Raw genomic sequence first — 22,330 nt, 5'->3', positions numbered from 1 at the left:
AGGGCAAATAGGCGAGCCACAGGATTTCTCCTTGGCAACCCGGGGAGTCACCAGGGGCATTGTGTCCTGCCTGTTTGCACGTTACGCCCAGGGTAGAATACTTCGGCTGTCCCGCCTTGCGGTGGAGGTGTTTTTAACGGCCCAGAGCTCTCTGCGGAGTTGGGAAGGCAAAGAGGTTTCTTCCCCGGCTCTTCCTCGGGCTCGGCACCAGCGGACCTGGCCCGGCATTAGCCGGGACGCGCGCCGGCCCCGTGAGGAGTATCGCGGGGCCAGAGCCCGGCGCGGTGCGGCTCCCGCGGGCGGACCCGCCTGGCACGTAAACCGCCCCCGGCCCGGGGCCTGCAATCAGTCGTGCCCGCCACGGAGTTAGAGGCGGAACAAAAGGCACTCTGTGGCGGCCAGCCCCCAGCCACAATAGGGCTTTGTGCGGCCCCCGCCCCCTAGGGCTCCCCCGCCAGGCAGAGGGGCTCACCCGCAGCTCCCCCGGCCTGGGCCCGACTGCGGGCGGCGCCCCAGTCCGCCGGTACCGCTCGGGGCATCGGGAGAGGCCCGCCGCGCTGCAGCGGGGAGGGGTCGGCGGGTCCCAGGCGGCGATCCGGCCGAACTCGAGCTACCGGCCCCCTTCCCACCCCGCCCCCGTCCAGGTGCGAAATCTCCTGCCCTCGGGCGGGGAGCGAAGCTTCAAAGGCGCTTTGAAGAGGATCGGAGTTCCGAGGACTCTCCCGCGGGCCGGGGGCCGCGGCGGAAGAGAGACTGAAAAGGGGCGGGAGACGCCCAGGCTCGCGGCGGCAGCCCGAAGTGGACCCCCGGGCTCGGCTCCTCGGGACCCCCCAGGGCCTGGCTTTCTCGCCTGCCGGTCTCCGCCTGTCCGGTGCCAGCTCCCGCCCGCCGCAGCCTCGCGGTCGTCCCCTCCCCGGCCCCTCGGCCCCTTTCATCTTCCCTAGACTCCGCTTGGGGTTTTGCTGGTTTCTGGGAGATAAAAACCGCCTCAAATAGCGGCGGCGCGCTGCCAGGACAAACAGGGCCGGGCGGGCCATGTGCGCTTGGTTACCGGCCCCGGGCCGGGGCGCCGGGCTTCGGCGGGCCCGCGGAAGGGGCGGCGGGACGAGGTCCAGGCACCCAGGCTCCCGTGATGCCTCCCGCCTCTCAAAGTAGGGGGCCCATTTTAGAAGTTTCGGGCAGCGGCAGGGGCGCTGCCTCGGTTTCCCGCCCAGGTCGTAGGGAGTGGCCGGGGTGGAGAGACCGCCTGCTGAGAGCTCTGCGCCCCCGGGACTGTGGGTCTCAGTCACTGTGACGCCGGGGCCACCGCGCCCCCTGGTGAATTTAGTGGAGAGTGCGCTAGGCCCGGACTACTCTCCCAAGACTCTGCAAATTGTGAAAAATCATTCAACAAACATTAAATAAGCTGTATGGGCTTCCGGTAAAGAATCCGCCTGTAATGCGGGAGACCTGGGTTCGACCCCTGGATTGGGAAAGGTCCCCTCCAGTATTCTTGCCAGGAGAATCCCCGTGGACAGAGGAGCCTGCGGGCTACAGTCTATGGGGTCACAAAGAGTCGGACACGACTTAGAAACTAAGCACACACATGGGAGATGGTGACTGTGTGTGAATACACAGAGCACCGTTTCCTTCTCTCCAGGTCACATTACTGGTAAGAGGCAGGTACCTAACTGATAATTATAACGCAATCTGTTGGGGAAAATCAGGCTTCATTGAAGGGAGGGTGGAAGTTGCAGGCCCAGGCTGTAGTGAGTTTTGGGGGTTGGATGGTGCCAAGGTTAAGATACAATGAAACTGTTTGGGGGTGGGACTTCCCTGGTGGTCCAGTGGTTAAGAATCACCTGCCAGTGCAGGGGACACTGTTCCATCCCTGGTGCAGGAAGATGCCACATGAGGTAGAGCAACTACAGCACAACTCTAGGCCAGTGCTCTAGAGCCTGTGTTCCCCAACAGGAGAAGCAATGGCAATGAGAGTCCCAAACACAAGGAGAGAGATAAAGCCCTCACACAGCAAGGAAGACCTGGTGCAGGCGAAAATAAATACATTAATTAAAAAAAAAGTTTGTGAGTGGCATTTCACTGCTCTCCACAGGTCTGTCAGTCACAGACTCCCACTTTTCCTTCAATCCTATGTTGCTTTCCTGTCTCAGGAAGTGCTTTCTCAGCCAATTTCTCCAAACTTCCCGGTTTGTATATTCTGCTCTTTTACGCCTTCTGTGACTTCCCAGACAACAGTAAGCTAAGGGCCAGACGGGGTACTCATGGTGTTGTCCACGCTGTACCACCTGGGGACTTTTTGGAGCTACAGCTTCAGAGCTCCATCCCAGAATTTGTATTTTAACAAGATTTTCAGATGAGTCCTATGTTTATTAACCTTCTGGAACCCCTGGTTTTCTGACTCGGGGTATAATGCTCGAGGGGAACTTTTCATGTAGAAAGAAGGGGCAGACACAGACAAAAATATTAAAGCAGAATGTCTCTCCATTGAGGCTGGTTGCTCTTGGGAGTGGGGACTATGCTTTATACAGTTCTGTGTGCCCAGAGCCTGATCCTTGGAATTGCTGAGTGTGTATGTGTGTGTGTGTGTGTGTGTGTGTGTGTGCGCGCGTGCACGCATGCGTGTTCAGTCGTGTTCGACTCTTTTCAACACCATTGGCTATAGCCCGCCAGGCTCCCCTGTCCATGGAATTTTCTAGGCAATAATACTGGAGTAGGGTGCCATTTTCTTTTTCAGGTGATCTTTGCCACCCAGGGATAAAACTCTTATCTCCTGCATCTCCTGCAGGGGGTTCTTTATCACTGTGCCACCTGGGAAGCCCTGGAATTGCTTATTAATATTTGTTAAATGAATGAACCAATGTCCAGGGTCACCTAGTTTGTGGCAGAGTTAGAGCTGTTTATCTCCTGAATCTGCTTAGTGCTTTACAATTTCTTAAATGGCTTTGTTTCCATTTTTATGTATGGGAAACAACCATGCGTTACTACCCTCTGCAAATGAGGGAGATCAGATCAGATCAGATCAGTCGCTCAGTCGTGTCCACTCTTTGCGACCCCATGAATCGCAGCAGGCCAGGCCTCCTTGTCCATCACCAACTCCCGGAGTTCACTCAGACTCACATCCATCGAGTCAGTGATACCATCCAGCCATCTCATCCTCTGTCGGCCCCCCCTCTCTCCTGCCCCAATCCTCCCAGCATCAGAGTCTTTTCCAATGAGTCAACTCTTCGCAGGAGGTGGCCAAAGTACTGGAGTTTCAGCTTTAGCATCATTCCTTCCAAAGAAATCCCAGGGCTGATCTCCTTCAGAATGGACTGGTTGGATCTCCTTGCAGTCCAAGGGACTCTCAAGAGTCTTCTCCAACACCACAATTCAAAAGCATCAATTCTTCGGTGCTCAGCTTTCTTCACAGTCCAACTCTCACATCCACACATGACCACAGGAAAAACCATAGCCTTGACTAGACGAACCTTTGTTGGCAAAGGAATGTTTCTGCTTTTGAATATGCTATCTAGGTTGGTCATAACTTTCCTTCCAAGGAGTAAGCATCTTTTAATTTCATGCCTGCAGTCACCATCTGCAGTGATTTTGGAGCCCAGAAAAATAAAGTCTGACACTGTTTCCACTGTTTCCCCATCTATTTCCCATGAAGTGGTGGGACCAGATGCCATGATCTTCGTTTTCTGAATGTTGAGCTTTAAGCCAACTTTTTCACTCTCCACTTTCATCTTCATCAAGAGGCTTTTGAGTTCCTCTTCACTTTCTGCCATAAGGGTGGTGTCATCTGCATATCTGAGGTTATTGATATTTCTCCCGGCAATCTTGATTCCAGTTTGTGTTTTTTCCAGTCCAGCGTTTCTCATGATGTACTCTGCATATAAGTTAAATAAGCAGGGTGACAATATACAGCCTTGACGTATTCCTTTTCCTATTTGGAACCAGTCTATTGTTCCATGTCCAGTTCTAACTGTTGCTTCCTGACCTGCATACAAATTTCTCAAGAGGCAGGTCAGGTGGTCTGGTATTCCCATCTCTTGAAGAATTTTCCACAGTTTATTGTGATCCACACAGTCAAAGGCTTTGGCATAGTCAATAAAGCAGAAATAGATGTTTTTTCTGGAACTCTTTTGCTTTTTCCATGATCCAGCGGATGTTGGCAATTTGATCTCTGGTTCCTCTGCCTTTTCGAAAACCAGCTTGAACATCAGGAAGTTCACGGTTCATGTATTGCTGAAGCCTGGCTTGGAGAATTTTGAGCATTACTTTACTAGCGTGTGAGATGAGTGCAATTGTGCGGTAGTCTGAGCATTCTTTGGCATTGCCTTTCTTTGGGATTGGAATGAAAGCTGACCTTTTCCAGTCCTGTGGCCATTGCGGAGTTTTCCAAATTTGCTGGCATATTGAGTGCAACACTTTCACAGCATCATCTTTCAAGATTTGGAATAGCTCAACTGGAATTCCATCACCTCCACTAGCTTTATTCGTAGTGATGCTTTCTAAGGCCCTGACTTCACATTCCAGGATGTCTGGCTCTAGGTCAGTGATCACACAATCGTGATTATCTGGGTCGTGAAGATCTTTTTTGTACAGTTCTTCTGTGTATTCTTACCACCTCTTCTTAATATCTTCTGCTTCTGTTAGGTCCATACCGTTTCTGTCCTTTATCGAGCCCATCTTTGCATGAAATGTTCCTTTGGTATCTCTGATTTTTCTTGAAGAGATCCCTAGTCTTTCCCATTCTGTTGTTTTCCTCTACTTCTTTGCATTGATGGCTGAAGAAGGCTTTCTTATCTCTTCTCCCTATTCTTTGGAACTCTGCATTCAGATGTTTATATCTTTCCTTTGGGAACTGAGGCTCAAAGAGTTCAGTGATTTTCCAAAGTTACACAGCTGTAAGAAGAGGAGCCTGCAATTGCATTAGACTCCAATTCTATTAATAACTCCATTGTTATGAATTAGAGTAAGATAAATATCACTTAAAAATTGCAGCATAGTTGATATACAACATTGTATTAGTTTTAAGTGTACAATTTAGTGATTTGATACTTTTATAGATTATACTCCATACAGAGTTATTATAAAGTATTGACTACTTTCCCTGTGCTATATTGGCTACAATGTTTCAAGTGTACAACACAGTGATTTGTTATTTCTTTAGATTATACTCCACACAAAATTATTATAAAACATTGGCTATATTCCTTGAGTATTGCTGTTGTTGTTCAGTTGCTAAGTCGTGTCCCGACTCTTTGCGACCCCACGGACTGTAGCCCTCCAGGCTCCTGTCTATGGGATTTCCCAGGCAAGAATACTGGAATGGGTTGCCAATTCCCTCTCAAGGGGATCTTCCCTGACCAAGGACTGAACCACAGGTTCTTGCTTCTCCTGCTTGGCAGTCGGATTCTTCACCTGGGGAAGCCCCGTGTTGACATTACATCCTTGTATTTTTTACTTTGTAGCTTGTACCTCTTAATCCCCTTCACCTATTTTTGCCCCTCTCCTCTCCATCTCACTTTTATTCTGAAGGCAGAATTCCCGGTTTTGGTATTTTTAAGGTCCGATCTCCCTCGTGCCTCACTTTGCTTTTGGTAGTATAACAGTACCCATCTCATGGAGTTGTAAAGATTAGTCAAGCACTTATCATAATAAATGCTCAGGAAATATCAGTTTCCCAACTGTTCCCACTTTTCCTTCCAGGAAGCCTAACCCTGTGGCCTTTAGGTTCTGGCGGGCGCAGTACTCTCCCTCCCAAGGTCTCCCGCCTGACTTTCCTCCTCCGGGTGAGCGTCCCTCAACTTTCCAGCCAGCTGCCCGTGATAAGAGTCGGTATTTTCCTCTGGGCGATTCACAGTTCTGGAAGGGTTTAATTAGGTACTTCCCTGAACGTGGCTTATTTTGAGCTTTTCGAGTGCTGAGAGTGAGTGGGAGACTATGCTGGGGAATTCGGAACTGGGAAAACAGCAGTCTCACAGGAAACAAAACAAAACAAAAAAACCCGCTGTGACTCTTAACTAGGGGTCAGCGCTGCGGACGTGTCGGCGCCGCTCTTTCTCCCGCCGCTAGGCGGCGCGCCAGGACGCCGGAAGTCGATACCAGAACTGCGCATGCGTCCTTCTTCTGCGTTGCTCTTCCGTTTACTTTCTTTGAGCTTTGTACTGCCGTTTGTCCCATGCGGCAACCCGTACGCATCCGAATCTAGCCCGGGAACTAAGAGTCAGAGGAGCGGGGCTCTGGGACTCTGCTGATTCCGGGACGTCCTCGGGACCGGCAAGATGTGCTCCCTGGGGTTGTTCCCTCCTCCGCCGCCTAGAGGACAAATCACCTTATACGAGCACAATAACGAACTGGTGACAGGCAGTAGCTGTGAGAGTCCGCCTCCCGACTTCCGGGGCCAGGTGGTCAGGGCGAGGAGGGAGGGACCTTTAGACATGGGGGGCGGTGTTGGAGGGTATGTGGAAGCAGAGGCAGCATGGCGGGGGTCGGGGGGGGGGTGGGGCGCGTCGCGGTCCCCAGACTGGAGGATTGGAAACAATCTCTCCCAGGTGGAGAAGAATAGAAGAGATGGAATGTGTTTTAGAGCTGGGATTGGAGGATGAGTGATGCTGAGGAGCTGTGGGGCGGGCCTAGCGGGGATGGAGAGAGTGGGGGCGAATCTAGGGGATGTGACTATGCAGGAGGACTTCTGATAAGTTGGAGACAGTATCTGGGACAACTGGGAAGGCCCAACCTGGGGAGTTTGTTCCCCCGAGGTTTTCCTGGCAAGGAAAAGGAAGAGAAATGGACGTTTATTGAACGTTTGTGTGGAAGAAAGAGGCTCTGAGTCAGGTGTTCTCCACAAATGTTTTAAAAATGTGATTTAATAATCACAGCATTCCTATGAAATATTATTCTGGTTTTACCGATAAGGGAGATAAGATTTGTTTCCCCAGTTCCACAAGTGTTTCTTTTGTGGAAATGGGAAACGGGGGTTCAGTAGGGATCTGGAAAGAACTCACTCACTGTCATACCTCTCATTTCTGGCTATAGTGGATTAATCTTCCTGTCCTAAACCTGACTAAGGATCCCTTGAAGACCCCTGGAAGGCTGGACCATGGCACAAGAACTGCCTTCATTCACCACCGGGAGCAAGTGTGGAAGAGATGCATCAACATTTGGTGAGACGTGGCAAAGGGTCTCCTGGGCCATTGGTCTACAGATCCTGGATGCAGTGGGGTCACCATCTCTCTACCCTGGGCTTCCTGGCTCTCTCTAGCTCAGAGCTGTCTGTCATTCAACACATCAAATTATCAGTCCTTTCTGTGGAACTCAGGGCTGTGCAATGGTAGTTCAGTTTCATCTCCAATGACTTGGTTTCCTTTCTGGTTTAATTATGTACAGGGTTCTAGTGATGATTAAATCAGAGAAGGCAATGGCACCCCACTCCAGTACTCTTGCCTGGAAAATCCCATGGACCGAGGAGCCTGGTGGGCTGCAGTCCATGGGGTCGCTTAGAGTCGGACACAACTGAGTGACTTCACTTTCACTTTTCACTTTCATGCATTGGAGAAGGAAATGGCAACCCACTCCAGTGTTCTTGCCTGGAGAATCCCAGGGATGGGGGAGCCTGGTGGGCTGCTGTCTATGCGGTCGCACAGAGTTGGACACAACTGAAGCAACTTAGCAGCAGTGATGATTAAATGAGTAAGTTCAGTTCAGTCACTCAGTCGTGTCCAATTCTTTTCGACCCCATGAATCGCAGCACACCAGGCCTCCCTGTCCATCACCAACTCCCGGAGTTCACCCAGACTCATGTCCATCAAGTTAGCGATGCCATCCAGCCATCTCATCCTCTGTCGGCCCCTTCTCCTCCTACCCCCAATCCCTCCCAGCATCAGAGTCTTTTCCAATGAGTCAACTCTTTGCGTGAGGTGGCCAAAGTACTGGAGTTTCAGCTTTAGCATCATTCCTTCCAAAGAAATCCCAGGACTGATCTCCTTCAGAATGGACTGGTTGGATCTCCTTGCAGTCCAAGGGACTCTCAAGAGTCTTCTCCAACACCACAGTTCAAAAGCATCAATTGGTTGGCACTCAGCTTTCTTCACAGTCCAACTCTCACATCCACACATGACCACTGGAAAAACCATAGCCTTGACTAGATGAACCTTTGTTGGCAAAGGAATGTCTCTGCTTTTGAATATGCTATCTAGGTTGGTCATAACTTTCTTTCCAAGGAGTAAGCGTCTTTTAATTTCATGGCTGCAGTCACCATCTGTAGTGATTTTGGAGCCCAGAAAAATAAAATCTGACACTGTTTCCACTGTTGCCCCATCTATTTCCCATGAAGTGATGGGACCGGATGCCATGATCTTCATTTTCTGAATGTTGAGCTTTAAGCCAACTTTTTCACTCTCCACTTTCACTTTCATCAAGAGGCTTTTGAGTTCCTCTTCACTTTCTGCCATAAGGGTGGTGTCATCTGCATATCTGAGGTTATTGATATTTCTCCCGGAAATCTTGATTCCAGCTTGTGTTTTTTCCAGTCCAGCGTTTCTCATGATGTACTCTGCATATAAGTTAAATAAGCAGGGTGACAATATACAGCCTTGACGTATTCCTTTTCCTATTTGGAACCAGTCTATTGTTCCATATCCAGTTCTAACTGTTGCTTCCTGACCTGCATACAAATTTCTCAAGAGGCAGGTCAGGTGGTCTGGTATTCCCATCTCTTGAAGAGTTTTCCACAGTTTATTGTGATCCACACAGTCAAAGGCTTTGGCATAGTCAATAAAGCAGAAATAGATGTTTTTCTGGAACTCTCTTGCTTTTTCCATGATCCAGCGGATGTTGGCAATTTGATCTCTGGTTCCTCTGCCTTTTCGAAAACCAGCTTGAACATCAGGAAGTTCACAGTTCATGTATTGCTGAAGCCTGGCTTGGAGAATCTTGAGCATTACTTTACTAGCGTGTGAGATGAGTGCAATTGTGCGGTAGTCTGAGCATTCTTTGGCATTGCCTTTCTTTGGGATCGGAATGAAAACTGACCTTTTCCAGTCCTGTGGCCATTGTGGAGTTTTCCAAATTTGCTGGCATATTGAGTGCAGCACTTTCACAGCATCATCTTTTAGGATTTGAAATAGCTCCACTGGAATTCCATCACCTCCACTAGCTTTATTCGTAGTGATGCTTTCTAAGGCCCACTTGACTTCACATTCCAGGATGTCTGGCTCTAGGTCAGTGATCACACCATCGTGATTATTTGGGTCATGAAGATCTTTTTTGTACAGTTCTTCTGTGTATTCTTACCACCTCTTCTTAATATCTTCTGCTTCTGTTAGGTCCATACCATTTCTGTCCTTTATGGAGCCCATCTTTGCATGAAATGTTCCCTTGGTATCTCTAATTTTCTTGAAGAGATCTCTAGTCTTTCCCATTCTGTTGTTTTCCTCTATTTCTTTGCATTGATCGCTGAGGAAGGCTTTCTTATCTCTTCTTGCTATTCTTTGAAACTCTGGATTCAGATGCTTATATCTTTCCTTTTCTCCTTTGCTTTTTGCTTCTCTTCTTTTCACAGCTATTTGTAAGGCCTCCCCAGACAGCCATTTTGCTTTTTTGCATTTCTTTTCCATGGGGATGGTCTTGATCCCTGTCTCCTGTACAATGTCATGAACCTCATTCCATAGTTCATCAGGCACTGTATCAGATCTAGGCCCTTAAATGAGTAAAACCCATGTTAATTCAGGAGTTAGTCATGATTAGTATTATGCTCATCATTGTATGTAGGGGTTCAAAGGGCATGTTCACCTGTAGTGTCATGAGCTGTTGCCATACAGGCCTCTAAGTTGTACACATTTATAGACCCACCAGCAGTGAGGTAACTGTGCTCCAATAAAAACCTAAAAATGAAACAAAGCCAAAAAAAAAAAGAAACAAAGCCAAAAAAGTGTATGAGAGTGCCTGTTTTCTGACACTTGTCTTTTCAAACTTTGATATTTGATTTTGCATAACCGTTTCATTTGCATGTCTCCTTGAGTGAAGCTAAACTTCAGGTTGTGGTCTGAAAACCCATTCAGTCTTGGATTCTTTCTCTATTTCTGCCTCCATCGAGCTGCTGCTTCTCTTCTGCTGTCTTTTTTTTTTAATAATTATTTGGCTGCTCTGGGTTCTAGTTGTGCAGGATCTTACATCTTCGTTGTGGCATTCGAGATCCTTAGTTGTGCTGCAGGATCTAGTTTCCTGACCAGGGACTGAACTCCGGCCCCCTGCATTGGGAGTATGGGGTCTTAGCCGCTGGATCACCAGGGAAGTTGCTTCCTGCTGTCTTTTATATGCATAGCTATTTTTTTTTTTAAGTTCTGTTTATATATTTTATTTTTGGCTGCGCTGAGTCTTCAGCTGCTGTGCGGGAGCTACCTCTAGTTGTGGCAGGCAGGGTTACTCTTTGTTGTGGGGTGCTAGGGCTTCTCACTGCAGTGGTTTCTCTTTTCGCAGAGCATTGGGCCAGGCATTCAGACTTCAGTAGTTGTGGTGCATGGGCTTAGCTGCTCTGCGGCATGTGGGGTCTTCCCAGTGCAGGGGTCAGACCTGTGCCCCCGCATTGGCAGGTGGATTCTTAACACTAGACCACGAGGGAAGTAATGTCTGTGCTTTTCAATATGCTTTGTAAGTTTGTCATAGCTTTTCTTCCAAGGAGCAAGCGTCTTTTAATTTCATAGCTTCAGTCACCACCTGCAGTGATTTTTGGAGCCCCAAAAAATAAAGTCTGTTACTGTTTCCATTGTTTCCCCATCTAGTTGCCATGGGGTGATGGGACTGGATGCCCTGATCTTAGTTTTTTAAATGTTGAGTTTTAAGCCAGCTTTTTCACTCTCCTCTTTCACTTTCATCAAGAGGCTCTTTAGTTCTTCGCTTTCTGCCATAAGGGTGGTGTCATCTGCATATCTGAGGTTATTGATATTTTTCCCGGCAATCTTGATTCCAGCTTGTGCTTCATCCAGCCCTGCATTTCGCGTGATGTATTCTGCATATAAGTTAAATAAACAGGGTGACAATATACACCCTTATCATACTCCTTTCCCAATTTGGAACTAGTCTGTTGTTCCATATCCGGTTCTAACTGCTGCTTCTTGTCCTGCATACAGATTTCTCAGGAGGCAGGTAAGGTGGTCTGGCATTCCCATCTCTTGAAGAATTTTCCGCAGTTTGTAATGATCCACACAATCAAAGGCTTTGGCATAATCATTAAAGCAGAAGTAGATGTTTTTCTGGAACTCTTGCTTTTTCTATGATCCAATGGATGTTGGCAATTTGATCTCTGGTTTTCTCTGCCTTTTCTAAATCCAGCTTGAACATCTGGAAGTTCATGGTTGACATACTGTTGAAGCCTGACTTGGAGAAGTTTGAGTATCACTTTGCTAGCGTGTGAGATGAATGCGATTGTGTGGTAGTTTGAGCATTCTTTGGCATTGCCTTTCTTTGGGATTGGAATGAAAACTGACCTTTTCCAGTCCTGTGGCCACTGCTGAGTTTTCCAAATTTGCTGACATTTTGAGTGCAGCACTTTCACAGCATCATCTTTTAGAATTTGAAATAGCTTAGCTGGAATTTTGTCACCTCTACTAGCTTTATTTGTAGTGATGCTTCCTAAGGCTCACTTGAGTTCACATTCTAGGATGTCTGGCTTTGGTGAGTAATTACACCATCGTGGTTATTTGGGTCATGAAGATCTTTTTTGTACAGTTCTTCTGTGTATTCTTGCCATCTCTTCTTAATATCTTCTGCTTCTGTTAGGTCCATACCGTTTCTGTCCTTTATTGAGCCCATCTTTGCATGAAATGTTCCCTTGGTATCTCTAATTTTCTTGAAGAAGAGATCTCTATTCTTTCCCATTCTATGTTTTCCTCTATTTCTTTGCCTTGATCGCTGAGGAAGGCTTTCTTATCTATCCTTGCTGTTCTTTGGAACTCTGCATTCAGATGGTATATCTTTCCTTTTCTCCTTTGCCTTTAGCTTCTCTTCTTTTCTCAGCTATTTGTAAGGCCTCCTCAGACAACCATTTTGCCTTTTTGCATTTCTATTTTTGGGGGATGGTCTTGACCACTGCCTCCTGTACAGTGTCACAAGCCTCCATCCACAGTTCTTCAGGCACTCTGTCTATCAGATCTAATGCCTTGAATTTGTTTCTCACTTCCACTGTATAATCGTAAGGGATTTGATTTAGGTCATTCCTGAATGGTCTAGTGGTTTTCCCTACTTTCTTCAATTTAAGTCTGAATTTGGCAATAAGGGGTTCACCATCTGAGCCACAGTCAGCTCCCTGTCTTGTTTTTGCTGACTGTATAGAGCTTCTCCATCTTTGGTAGCAAAGAATATAATCAGTCTGATTTCGGTGTTGACCATCTTGTGATGTACATGTGTAGAGTCTTCTCTTGTGTTGTTGGAAGAGGGTGTTTGCTATGACCAGTGTGTTCTCTTGGCAAAACTCTATTAGTCTTTGCCCTGCTTCATTCCGTATTCCAAGACCAAATTTGCCTGTTACTCCAGGTATCATTTGACTTCCTACTTTTGCATTCCAGTCCCCTATAATGAAAAGGACATCTTTTTTGGGTGCTAGTTCTGAAAGGTCTTGTAGGTCTTCATAGAACCGTTCCACTTCAGCTTCTTCAGTGTTACTGGTTGGGGCATAGACTTGGATTACTGTGATACTGAATGGTTTGCCTTGGAAACAAACAGAGAGCATTCTGTCGTTTTTGAGATTGCATCCAAGTACTGCATTTCGGACTCTTTTGTTGACTATGAGGCTACTCCATTTTTTCTAAGGGATTCTTGCCCACAGTAGCAGATATAATGGTCATCTGAATTAAATTTGCCCGTTCCAGTCCAGTTTAGTTCACTGATTCCTAAAATGTCAATGTTCACTTTTGCCATCTCCTGTTTGACCACTTCCAATTTACCCTGATTCACCGACCATCCAGGTTCCTATGCAATATTGTTCTTTACAGCATCGGACTTTACTTCCACCACCAGTCACACCCACGACGCGGCGTTGTTCTCGCTTTGACAGCAGGGAGGCCCTCTGCTGTCTTTCAGATGCTGACGTCCTGAACTGGACTTGCACCGCACCTTGGTGTTCACGTGTCTGTTCAGCACCCTCAGTCAGATACTCTACAGGCTCCACACACTCAGCATGTTTAGAATCAGTCTCTTTGTTTTCTTCTCTATGCCAGCGTCTTCCTTGTGTTTTTCGTCTCAAGGAATGCCCTTCCTAGTCATATAAGTGGTTTGAATGTAGGCTTTGGGACAGACAGACAGACTGAATCCTGAGTCTGCTTTTTCCTACCTAGTTCACCTTTGATAATCAACCTTTCACACTCCCTGTTCTCTCATCTAAAAATGCAGATGATAACAATCCCTGTTGTGTAGGGTTGTGATAATAGCTAAGTTAGATGTTGCGTGTGAAGCTGCAGCCCAGCCCTGGCACAGTGTAATCAGTGTTGGATGCTATAATTATCATCTAGGTGTTTCCCTTGATATTATCCTTTACCTTACTAATGTTGAATTAATCCTCCAATCCTGTCCGTTCTACTTCCTCAAGCTCTCAGACTTGCCCTCTTTTCTCAACCCCCAGTGGTTCAGGCCACTTTGGCCTTTCTCTAGATTCCTGAAGTAGCTTCTTAACCTGTTTCTTTCTCTCCATTCTTGTCTCCCTCTAATCTGCAGCCAGATTGATCTTTCTAAAATGCCTGGGTGATCAGTTTATTCCTTAACTGAAACTCCCTTCAGTGGCTTTCCATTCATTGTCTTCGGGCAAGTCCTGACTCCTTGATCTTCACACAAAGCCCTGACAGACCTCTGAGCCTTAGTTGTCTCATTGAGGAAATGGGTAGAATGAAAGGACGGTATAAAGTGTTTGACGTATAGTTGCCACTCATTAAATGGAAATGCTCTTACCTATTTTTTAAATATTTATTTATATATTACTCACTTGGCTGCACCAGGTCTTCATTGCAGCATGCATGATCTTATAGCTGCAACATGTGGGATCTAGTTCCCTGACCAGGGATGGAACCTGGGTCCTCTGCATTGGGAGTGTGGAGTCTTAGCCACTGAGCCACCAGGGAAGTCCCTGATCTTATTCTGAGTACATGTTTATTGAATGAATGAATGAATGGAGGAACTTAGAGGGGAGACTGAAGGGATCAAAGCTATCTAACTCAGTTCCCTCTCCTCTTCAGGCGTGATGTAGGCCTTTTCGGGGTGCTGAATGAAATTGCAAATTCAGAGGAAGAGGGTAAGTGTGTTTACCTGCAGCCTTCTCTGGTTCTGTGGTTGCCATCTCCCCTCCATATTCTCCGTAATTCATCCCAATACCTGTTGGCCCAGCGCCTTTCCCTTTATCCCTGTATTCCTGGCCCAGTTGTCTCCCCTGGTGCTATCTTCTCTCACCTCTACCTACCCCTCATGCCGCAGATTGGGTGTCCAGATCACTTGTTGGGTGGAAGGGCCTGGAGAGTGCTTGCCCTTGCTCAGTCCTTACCTAGGAAGGTGCCCAGTGAGAGCCCTGTGAACAGTTTAATCACGGCTGCTTCCTCAACCCCACAGTGTTTGAGTGGGTGAAGACGGCATCCAGCTGGGCCCTGGCACTCTGTCGATGGGCCTCCTCCCTCCACGGGTCCCTGTTTCCCCATCTGTCTGTAAGTTTGGCTTGTGCCACTGGCCCTCCCTGCTGCTACTCTCTGCTCCTACCATTTTCTGTGCCTTAGGGTCAGGCTGTGATGGGAAGACGGCAGAGGGTGGGAATGGTCCAGCTCCCCGTGGGAGCTTTGAGGGGATAAGCTCCCTTTGTCCCAGTGCATCCTCTGTCTGCTTTGTCATTACAGCTTAGGAGCGAAGATCTGATTGCTGAATTTGCTCAAGTCACAAACTGGTGAGTGTACCAGCTCTGGGGCTTTTGTTAGAAGGAAGTCCTGAATCTTGAAACTTCTGGGGAGATGGAAAAACAAGGCAGAGACTCCTCCCACCCCTTCCCTGACTGTTCCCCATGTTCTTGCTCCTTCTACCTCCCAATAAAGAAAGAAACAGCAAAAAATGGTAAACGGTCTCATGTGGAAGGCAGCCTGAGCTCTGGGCCCAGGTGTGGCGAGGTGCAGTTCGGACTCTTGACTCTCACTCCTGCCCCAGGTCCAGCTGCTGCTTGCGGGTCTTTGCATGGCACCCCCACACCAACAAGTTTGCTGTGGCTCTGCTGGATGACTCAGTCCGGGTGTATAATGCCAACAGGTATGTGGCGCACTGGGTGGGCTCTGACTCTTTTAAGTCTCCATCTCTCAGTCCCCACTTCCTTCTCCAGCTCTGGTGCCCCGGGAGTCCTGCAGTTCCTGAGCCCAGTCCGATGGCTCTTTTCAGAACTGGGGTCAGGGAGGCCCCACAGCTGGATGCATCCTCTTTCCAAACCCAGCCTTTATCCTGTCCTCTGTCCCACCCTACCCCCAGGCACTGGATGGTCTGCTTTCTTCTCTGGGTGTCTGTCCTCAATTACACTCAGGTCCCCTCCCCTTAGTGTCCCTGCTTTGACTCTGTCCGCTCCCATTTCACCCCAGCACTATCGTCCCCTCCCTGAAGCACCGGCTGCAGCGCAATGTGGCAGCCCTGGCCTGGAAGCCCCTCAGTGCCTCTGTCTTGGCTGTGGCCTGCCAGAGCTGCATTCTCATCTGGACTCTGGATCCCACGTCCTTGTCTACCCGGTGAGTTCCAGCAGTCTCTTACCTTGACTCGAGGCCATGGGTTGGTGAGGTCTGGGAGGAAAAGTTCTTTATCCTCACAGCACTTCCCATGGCTACAGAAGCAGACCTAAGGCCAAGGTGGAGGTTCTGCGAAGCGGTAATCTAGAGAAAGGGACAGAACTAGGGGCTTCTGGGATTGTGGGGAGTGTGCACCTGTGGATCGTGAAGTGGAAAGAAAGTCTCTTTGGGAGGACTGCCAGATGCAAGTTTAACAGGAGGGAGAAAGGCAATTAATGTAGATATGGAATTAATATGGATTTGAGCTGAAACCAGTGAAAATGGAAAAAGAATCCCCACAAGAACTAAATATAAAACCAGAAACTGGTTCTTTAAATTTTGAATAAAGATTTTGGCTCGCTTTATTAAGGCAAAAGCGAAAATCAAAGTATACTATTTTCAGAATGGGAAAAGAGAGAGAACCACGGATATGGAAGAAAATAGAATTATTAGAGAATATTTTATACATTTAGACCAGCACATTTGAAAATCTAAGGAAATGTTTGATTTTCTACCAAATACGTGTTACCAAAGTGGATGAGTTGTGCCACTAAAAAAGATGACAGACTGAGATGATTTTATGATGACTGCCTAATTGTCAGAGAAAAGATAATCTCCATGTTATTGGAACTAATCCAGATCATAGAAAAATTTGGAAAGCCTCCTGATTTGTTTCTTCCTTTTAATAAACTTTATATGGACGTAATTTTAGATTTTTGGAAAAGCTGCAAAGGTAGTACAGAGGGTTTGGCTATACCGTCACACCATTTCCCCCATTGTTAATATCTGATATTACCATGTTACATCGATCAAAACTAAGAAACTGACATTCGAATGTTGTTATTAACTAAACTATAGACTTTGTTTACATTTCACCAGTTTTCCCATTAATGTCCTCTATCTGTCCCATCCTGATTTGTTTTTTATAAAGTTAATGTGACCCTAAAACTGAAACCTGACAATAGGTAGTATAAGAAAGAAACTATTTGAATACTGATTTTAAAATCCTAAATAAAAGACTACCAAATAGAATCCAAAAGCATATTAAAAAAAAATTTTTTTTAACCTAGTGGAATTTTCCAGAAATTAGAAACTATTTACCATTAGGACATATATTAAAATGATTTATTACACTGGCAAATTAAGGGAGAAAAATGTTTGTATTAATAAATGCCCTTGAATAAGCAGATATCCTGCTGAATGCATAAAGTAAATAGGAATACACAGAGATGACCTAAACATAAAGAGTATATACTCAAAATCAGTGGCTGCCATATTAAACCGTGAAATAGGAAATAGTAAAAGTTTTTCCAGTAATGTCAGGATAAAGACAGAGGTATTGTTGCCACCATATTAATCAACAGTAGTTTTGGATGTTCTTGTGAGTGCAGTAAAACAAGAAAAAGGAATGTGGTAAAGTCTTGAGAAAGAAGATAAAATTAATTTTTTTGGAGATATGATTTTACACCTAGATAAAACAAGAGATTCAATTAAAAGAAACTTTAATCTGGTAAGAAATGTAAGTAGTACCATAATTGGATCCAGGAAACTGAAAAGGTCATAGCTTTCCTTTGTACCAGTAAGAATCAGCTGAGAAATTGTGATGAAAAATATGTTCTATTACAACAGGTCCAATAATTACTATAGGTTACTAGGAATAAATTGTTAAATTTATTTAATGTTAGACATCTGAAGAAAGTGGTTGAAGAATATTAAAGGAAGAAAAAAGTCACTCAGTCATGTCCAACTCTTTGCGACCCCATGGACTATCCTACCAGGCTCCTCCAGGCCTCCTTCCAGGCAAGAATACTGGAGTGGATTGCCATTTCCTTCTCCAGGAGATCTTCCTGACCCAGGAATTGAACCCAGGTCTCCCACATTGTCGGCGGACGCTTTACCGTCTGAGCCACGAGGGAAGTCAATGTTAAAACAAGAATATTAAACAAAAGCTTAATTAATGGCGGGACATGCTGCTGTATTCCTGGATAGGAAAATTTAATCATAAAGATGTCAAGTTAAGTATATTTCCGATTAGCATTCTACTGAATTGTTTTTGTGAACTGGAAAAAATGCTATTTAGAGTTTTTAGGAAAGAATAAATGTGGAAGGCTGGCCACGAATGTTTGCAAAGGAAGCGCATGGACAGGAGACTTGCCTCTAGGCATTGAAATGTTTCATGAAGTCACAGTAACACAAAGATACTGCCATGAGGTCAGACAAGCGCATCAGTGTGTCAGAACAACATTCAGGGACAGACCTAGGAATTCATGGAAATTTAATATATGATGAATTTGGCCTGCATTGCAATAGACAAGTTCAGATTTCTTTTTTTTTTAGTGGTTTTGACATAATTGGCTATCCATTTAGAAAATGATAAAGTTCGGCCTTGCTTCACATTTTATATACAAATAAATTCCAAGCTGATAAAAAAACTAAGTATAAAAATACATAATTAAAAGGACTAGAAAAATATATAGGATTTTTTTTTTGCCCATTCAGAATGACAGTTAAAACTGAAATGTTTGATAACATCCATTATTAGCAAGAGTAGGAAACATGGCATAGTGTGGTACAAACTTTTTTTTTTTAAATTATTTTATTTTGGCTGCACCTGGTCTTTGTTGCTGCGTGTGGGCTTTCTCTAGTTGCAGTGAGCAAGGGCTTTCTCTGGTTGCAGTGTGCGAGCTTCTCATTGCAATGGCTTCTCTTGTTGAGACCACAGGCTCTAGGGAACACAGGCTTCAGTGGTTGCGGCACAGGGGCTCAGTAGTTGCGGCTCCCAGGGTCTAGAGCTCTGGCTCAGCAGTTACGGTGCACTGGCCTGTGGAATCTTCCTGCACCAGGGATCGAACTGGTATCCCCTGCATTGTGAGGCAGATTCTTAACCACTGGGCCACTAGGGAAGCCCCACAAACTTTTCAGAAAATAATTTGTTGGCATATTTATCTTTTGAAAGGTGCAAGTCTTTTACCCACAATTCCATTTTAATACTGTATTCTATACAAATAATGACATGAGTACATAAAGATATAAAGAATACTTTGCAGTACTATATGTAATAAAAAAATCACCAACAACTGAAGTGTCTGTGGAAGCACGACTGAATAAATAATAGTTCATCTATTCAGTGGAATACAGTGAGGCCACTGAAAAGAATGAGATGGATCTCTGTAAACTGATGTATTGTAAAATTAAGAGTAACTTGTAGACTGGTGACCTCATTAGAGCTAAAGGTGGGTGTACAGTTGGGAGGAAAAAGGACAGAGTGGCATTAATTGATAGTAGCCTGCACTTTTTGGGCCAAGTATGTCGCTCTGGAGATTCAGAGCTGACTGACACAGCTGGTGGCCTCAGTTAGTTCCCAGCCTAGTCGGGGAGGTTGCCACACGCGCCATCTTTGATGAGCAGAAAACGAGGCAGAGCACCGAGGAGGGAAGCTAACTGTGACAAGGAAACAGAGAGGTTTGGGAGCACAGGTTGAATTCTGAGGAGTGGCAGATAACTAGAAAGATAAGAGATTGGAACTGTGAGGTGATGTCATGGGGTATCCTGGCCTCCAGCCAGGATGGGCCTGTGGAGAGAGGGTTCTCACCCAGAGCAGAGCATGCATCTCCCCAGCCCAGCACCATAGAACTTTACTTGTCACAAGTTTTGTCTCTTTCGGACTTCCCTGGTGGCTCAGTGGTAAAGAATGTGCCTGTCGATGCAGCAGACACAGGTTCAATACCTGATCCAGGAAGATTCCCACATTCTTCAGAGCAACTAAGCTTGGGAGCCTGTGCTCTATTGAGCCTGTGCTCTAGAGCCCAAAAACCACAACTACTGAGCTCCCGTGCCCTAAAGCCCATGCTCCGCAACCAGAGAAGCCATTGCAACAAGAAGCTCCTCTAATGCAACTAGAGAAAAAACCCACGTGGCCACAAGGATCCAGCACAGCCAATAAATAAATGAGTAACAGGAGTAATAAAGTTCTTGTCTCTCAGGTTTACCCGCTTTCACCCTTCTGGGCCTCCTGGTAGCGACTGCCCTTGCTTCCTCCTTGTTCTCCTTTAACTTCCATTATTCTTACTCCTGCATTCAGAGGGCCCACAGGGATGGGGCAGTGTTAGCAGGCGGAGGCAAGGGAGCAGTCACAGGGCTTTCTTCTTGTCTTCTGACCCCACGCCGTCTCCCTTCTGCAGACCCTCTTCTGGCTGTGCCCAGGTGCTCTCTCACCCTGGGCACACACCCGTTACCAGCTTGGCTTGGGCCCCTAGTGGGGGGCGGCTGCTCTCAGCTTCCCCTGTGGACGCTGCCATCCTGGTGAGTTGATCCCCATACCTCTTGGGGTCACTTCAGCCACACCCCTCAGACTTGAGGGAAGAGCTGCCTTTGCCTGGTGGGGGGAAGTACACTGTGGGAGGCGAGGAACAGTTATCCATTCAGTCTTAAATTTATCCAAGGTGCAGGAGCACCCTGCTCCTCACATGTAAAATTCTGCTCGCTGTTTCCTCCTGTTTCAACCCTCTCCACTTCCTCCCCTCTCTGGTTCTTTGTACCTCAGGGAAGGGGGTCTGTGGGGTGTTGGGGATACTGTCTCCCTGTCTCACTGTCCCCCCCTCCTAGGTATGGGATGTCTCAACAGAGACCTGTGTTCCCCTTCCCTGGTTTCGGGGAGGTGGGGTTACAAACCTGCTCTGGTCCCCAGATGGCAGCAAAGTCTTGGCTACCACTCCTTCAGCTGTCTTTCGGTGAGTGTGGCGAGAGTGGAAGTGGGCAGGAAGGATGTGGAGAAAGGCCCTAGGCTTCTGGAACTTCCAGCTGCACAGCCTTCTGTCCCCATTCCCATTCCCCTCAACCTGGGACTGACAGGCAGGGAGGTCTGAGCTGTGAGACCTGCAACTCTAAGCTGTGGCCTGCTTCTCTGGCACAGAGTCTGGGAGGCCCAGATGTGGACTTGCGAGCGGTGGCCTACCCTCTCGGGGCGATGCCAGGTAGGAGGGAGTGTGAGGTGCAGGAGCTGGGGAGGAGGTTGGCTGTACTTGCCCCCCACCTCCTCTACTTCTCTTGCTCCTGTGCGTCCTTCCTGAATTCTCATAGACTACCCTTTTCCTGCCCTTTGCTCCCTGACCCCAGACTGGCTGCTGGAGCCCCAGTGGAAACCGCCTGCTGTTCACCGTGTTGGGGGAACCGCTTATTTACTCCTTGTCATTCCCAGAACGTTGTGGTGAGTCAGGGGCAACACTTCCGGATGCACAATAGCTGGGGTAGTCAGAGGGAGGAAAGAGCTATCAGGAATATGCTGCCTTGAAGGAAAAAGGGAAGTAAAGAAGCTCGGAAGACTTGAGAGGCATTGATGCCTGTGATGGGGAGGAGACGGGGAACCGGGGGAGAGGGGCCCTTTTCCTACACTTAAGAGCACCTGCTCTGATCCACAGGTGAGGGAAAGGGGTATGTTGGAGGCGCCAAGTCCGCTACGATAGTGGCAGATCTGTCTGAGACCACCATACAGACGCCAGATGGCGAGGAGAGGTAAGCTGGGTGGGTGAGGAAAGGACGGAGACAAGGCTGGGAGGGACCACGCAGAGCCCGGCAACCTGGCAACCTGCTGTTCTCACTCATAGACTTGGGGGAGAGGCTCACTCCATGGTCTGGGACCCAAGCGGGGAGCGGCTAGCTGTGCTCATGAAAGGTAAGAGGTGGTGAGGAAGGCCTCTGCTGAGGCTGCACCATCTTCCCATCAGTCAAGTGTATCCGTGTCCTGGCAGCAGTTCTGCTGTGCCCCTGCCCTGGGATTTGGCCTCCAGAGTTCCTTCCTATCCCTCGTCCATCTCTTATAGGCAATCCTCGGGTCCAGAATGGGAAACCAGTCATCCTCCTTTTTCGCACTCGAAACAGCCCTGTGTTTGAGCTACTTCCTTGGTAAGTGCTGGGTTCCTCACTGGCCCTCCCATACCAAACCCACATCCCACTATACCTGCCTTCTGCCTCCAGCTGCCTGCTCACCTTCTCTTCGTCTAGTGGCATTATCCAGGGGGAGCTAGGAGCCCAGGCCCAGCTCATCACTTTCCATCCTTCCTTCAACAAAGGAGCTCTGCTCAGCGTGGTGAGTAGGCCAGCTGCTGGGCTGCAGGAGTGGGGAGGAGCTGAGGGCCATGGCTACTGGGTGGCTCTGCTGGAAATAGCCCTTCTCTGGGCCCAGGCTGACTTTGCTCCCCTCTCTCTGCAGTGCTGGTCCACAGGCCGGGTCACCCACATCCCTCTGTACTTTGTCAATGCCCGGTTTCCACGCTTTAGCCCAGTGCTTGGCCGAGCCCAGGAGCCCCCCGCTGGGGGTGGAGGCTCTATTCACGATCTACCTCTGTTTACTGAGACATCCCCAACTTCTGCCCCTTGGGACCCTCTCCCAGGGCCACCCCCTGCTCGGCCCCACTCCCCTCACTCCCACTTTCAGTAATAAAAGTGTCCTTTCTTGCTTTCCACTTAATTATGAGACTTTGTCTTTTCCAGTGAGTTGCACTGGGGTACACTGAAGGAAAAAAAAGGCATGGACTTAGGGTTTAAATCTTGGCTTTCACTTTTTAGTCACTCCTTGTGAA

General features: G+C 47.4%; 1 protein-coding gene across 1 annotated transcript; it reads left to right on the top strand.

Annotated features, from left to right (window-relative positions):
* The first annotated feature begins 6,137 nt into the window (after nt 1-6,137).
* On the top strand, nt 6,138-22,218 carry AAAS (aladin WD repeat nucleoporin). The gene is made up of 16 exons (XM_005902132.3): nt 6,138-6,392; nt 7,024-7,151; nt 14,208-14,263; nt 14,575-14,666; nt 14,853-14,899; nt 15,154-15,252; nt 15,573-15,716; nt 19,934-20,054; nt 20,358-20,482; nt 20,665-20,725; nt 20,868-20,958; nt 21,170-21,263; nt 21,356-21,423; nt 21,572-21,653; nt 21,753-21,837; nt 21,961-22,218. Exons 1-16 carry the CDS (start codon nt 6,270-6,272, stop codon nt 22,186-22,188), a joined length of 1,644 nt encoding a protein of 547 aa, XP_005902194.1. The 5' UTR covers nt 6,138-6,269; the 3' UTR covers nt 22,189-22,218.
* The last annotated feature ends 112 nt before the right edge of the window (nt 22,219-22,330 follow it).

This window comes from Bos mutus, chromosome 5, assembly GCF_027580195.1.
Source record: "Bos mutus isolate GX-2022 chromosome 5, NWIPB_WYAK_1.1, whole genome shotgun sequence".
NCBI lineage: Eukaryota > Metazoa > Chordata > Mammalia > Artiodactyla > Bovidae > Bos > Bos mutus.
The sequence above is the reverse complement of the archived record's forward strand: the minus strand, read 5'-3'. Positions and strand labels throughout refer to the sequence as shown.

Excerpts from the sequence above, each read along its gene's own strand:
- AAAS (XM_005902132.3), top strand. The coding sequence starts at position 6,270 with ATGTGCTCCCTGGGGTTGTTCCCTCCTCCGCCGCCTAGAGGACAAATC. Across the intron at positions 14,264-14,574 it reads TGCAAATTCAGAGGAAGAGG|TGTTTGAGTGGGTGAAGACG; the intron begins GTAAGTGTGTTT and ends TCAACCCCACAG. Across the intron at positions 15,253-15,572 it reads CGGGTGTATAATGCCAACAG|CACTATCGTCCCCTCCCTGA; the intron begins GTATGTGGCGCA and ends ATTTCACCCCAG.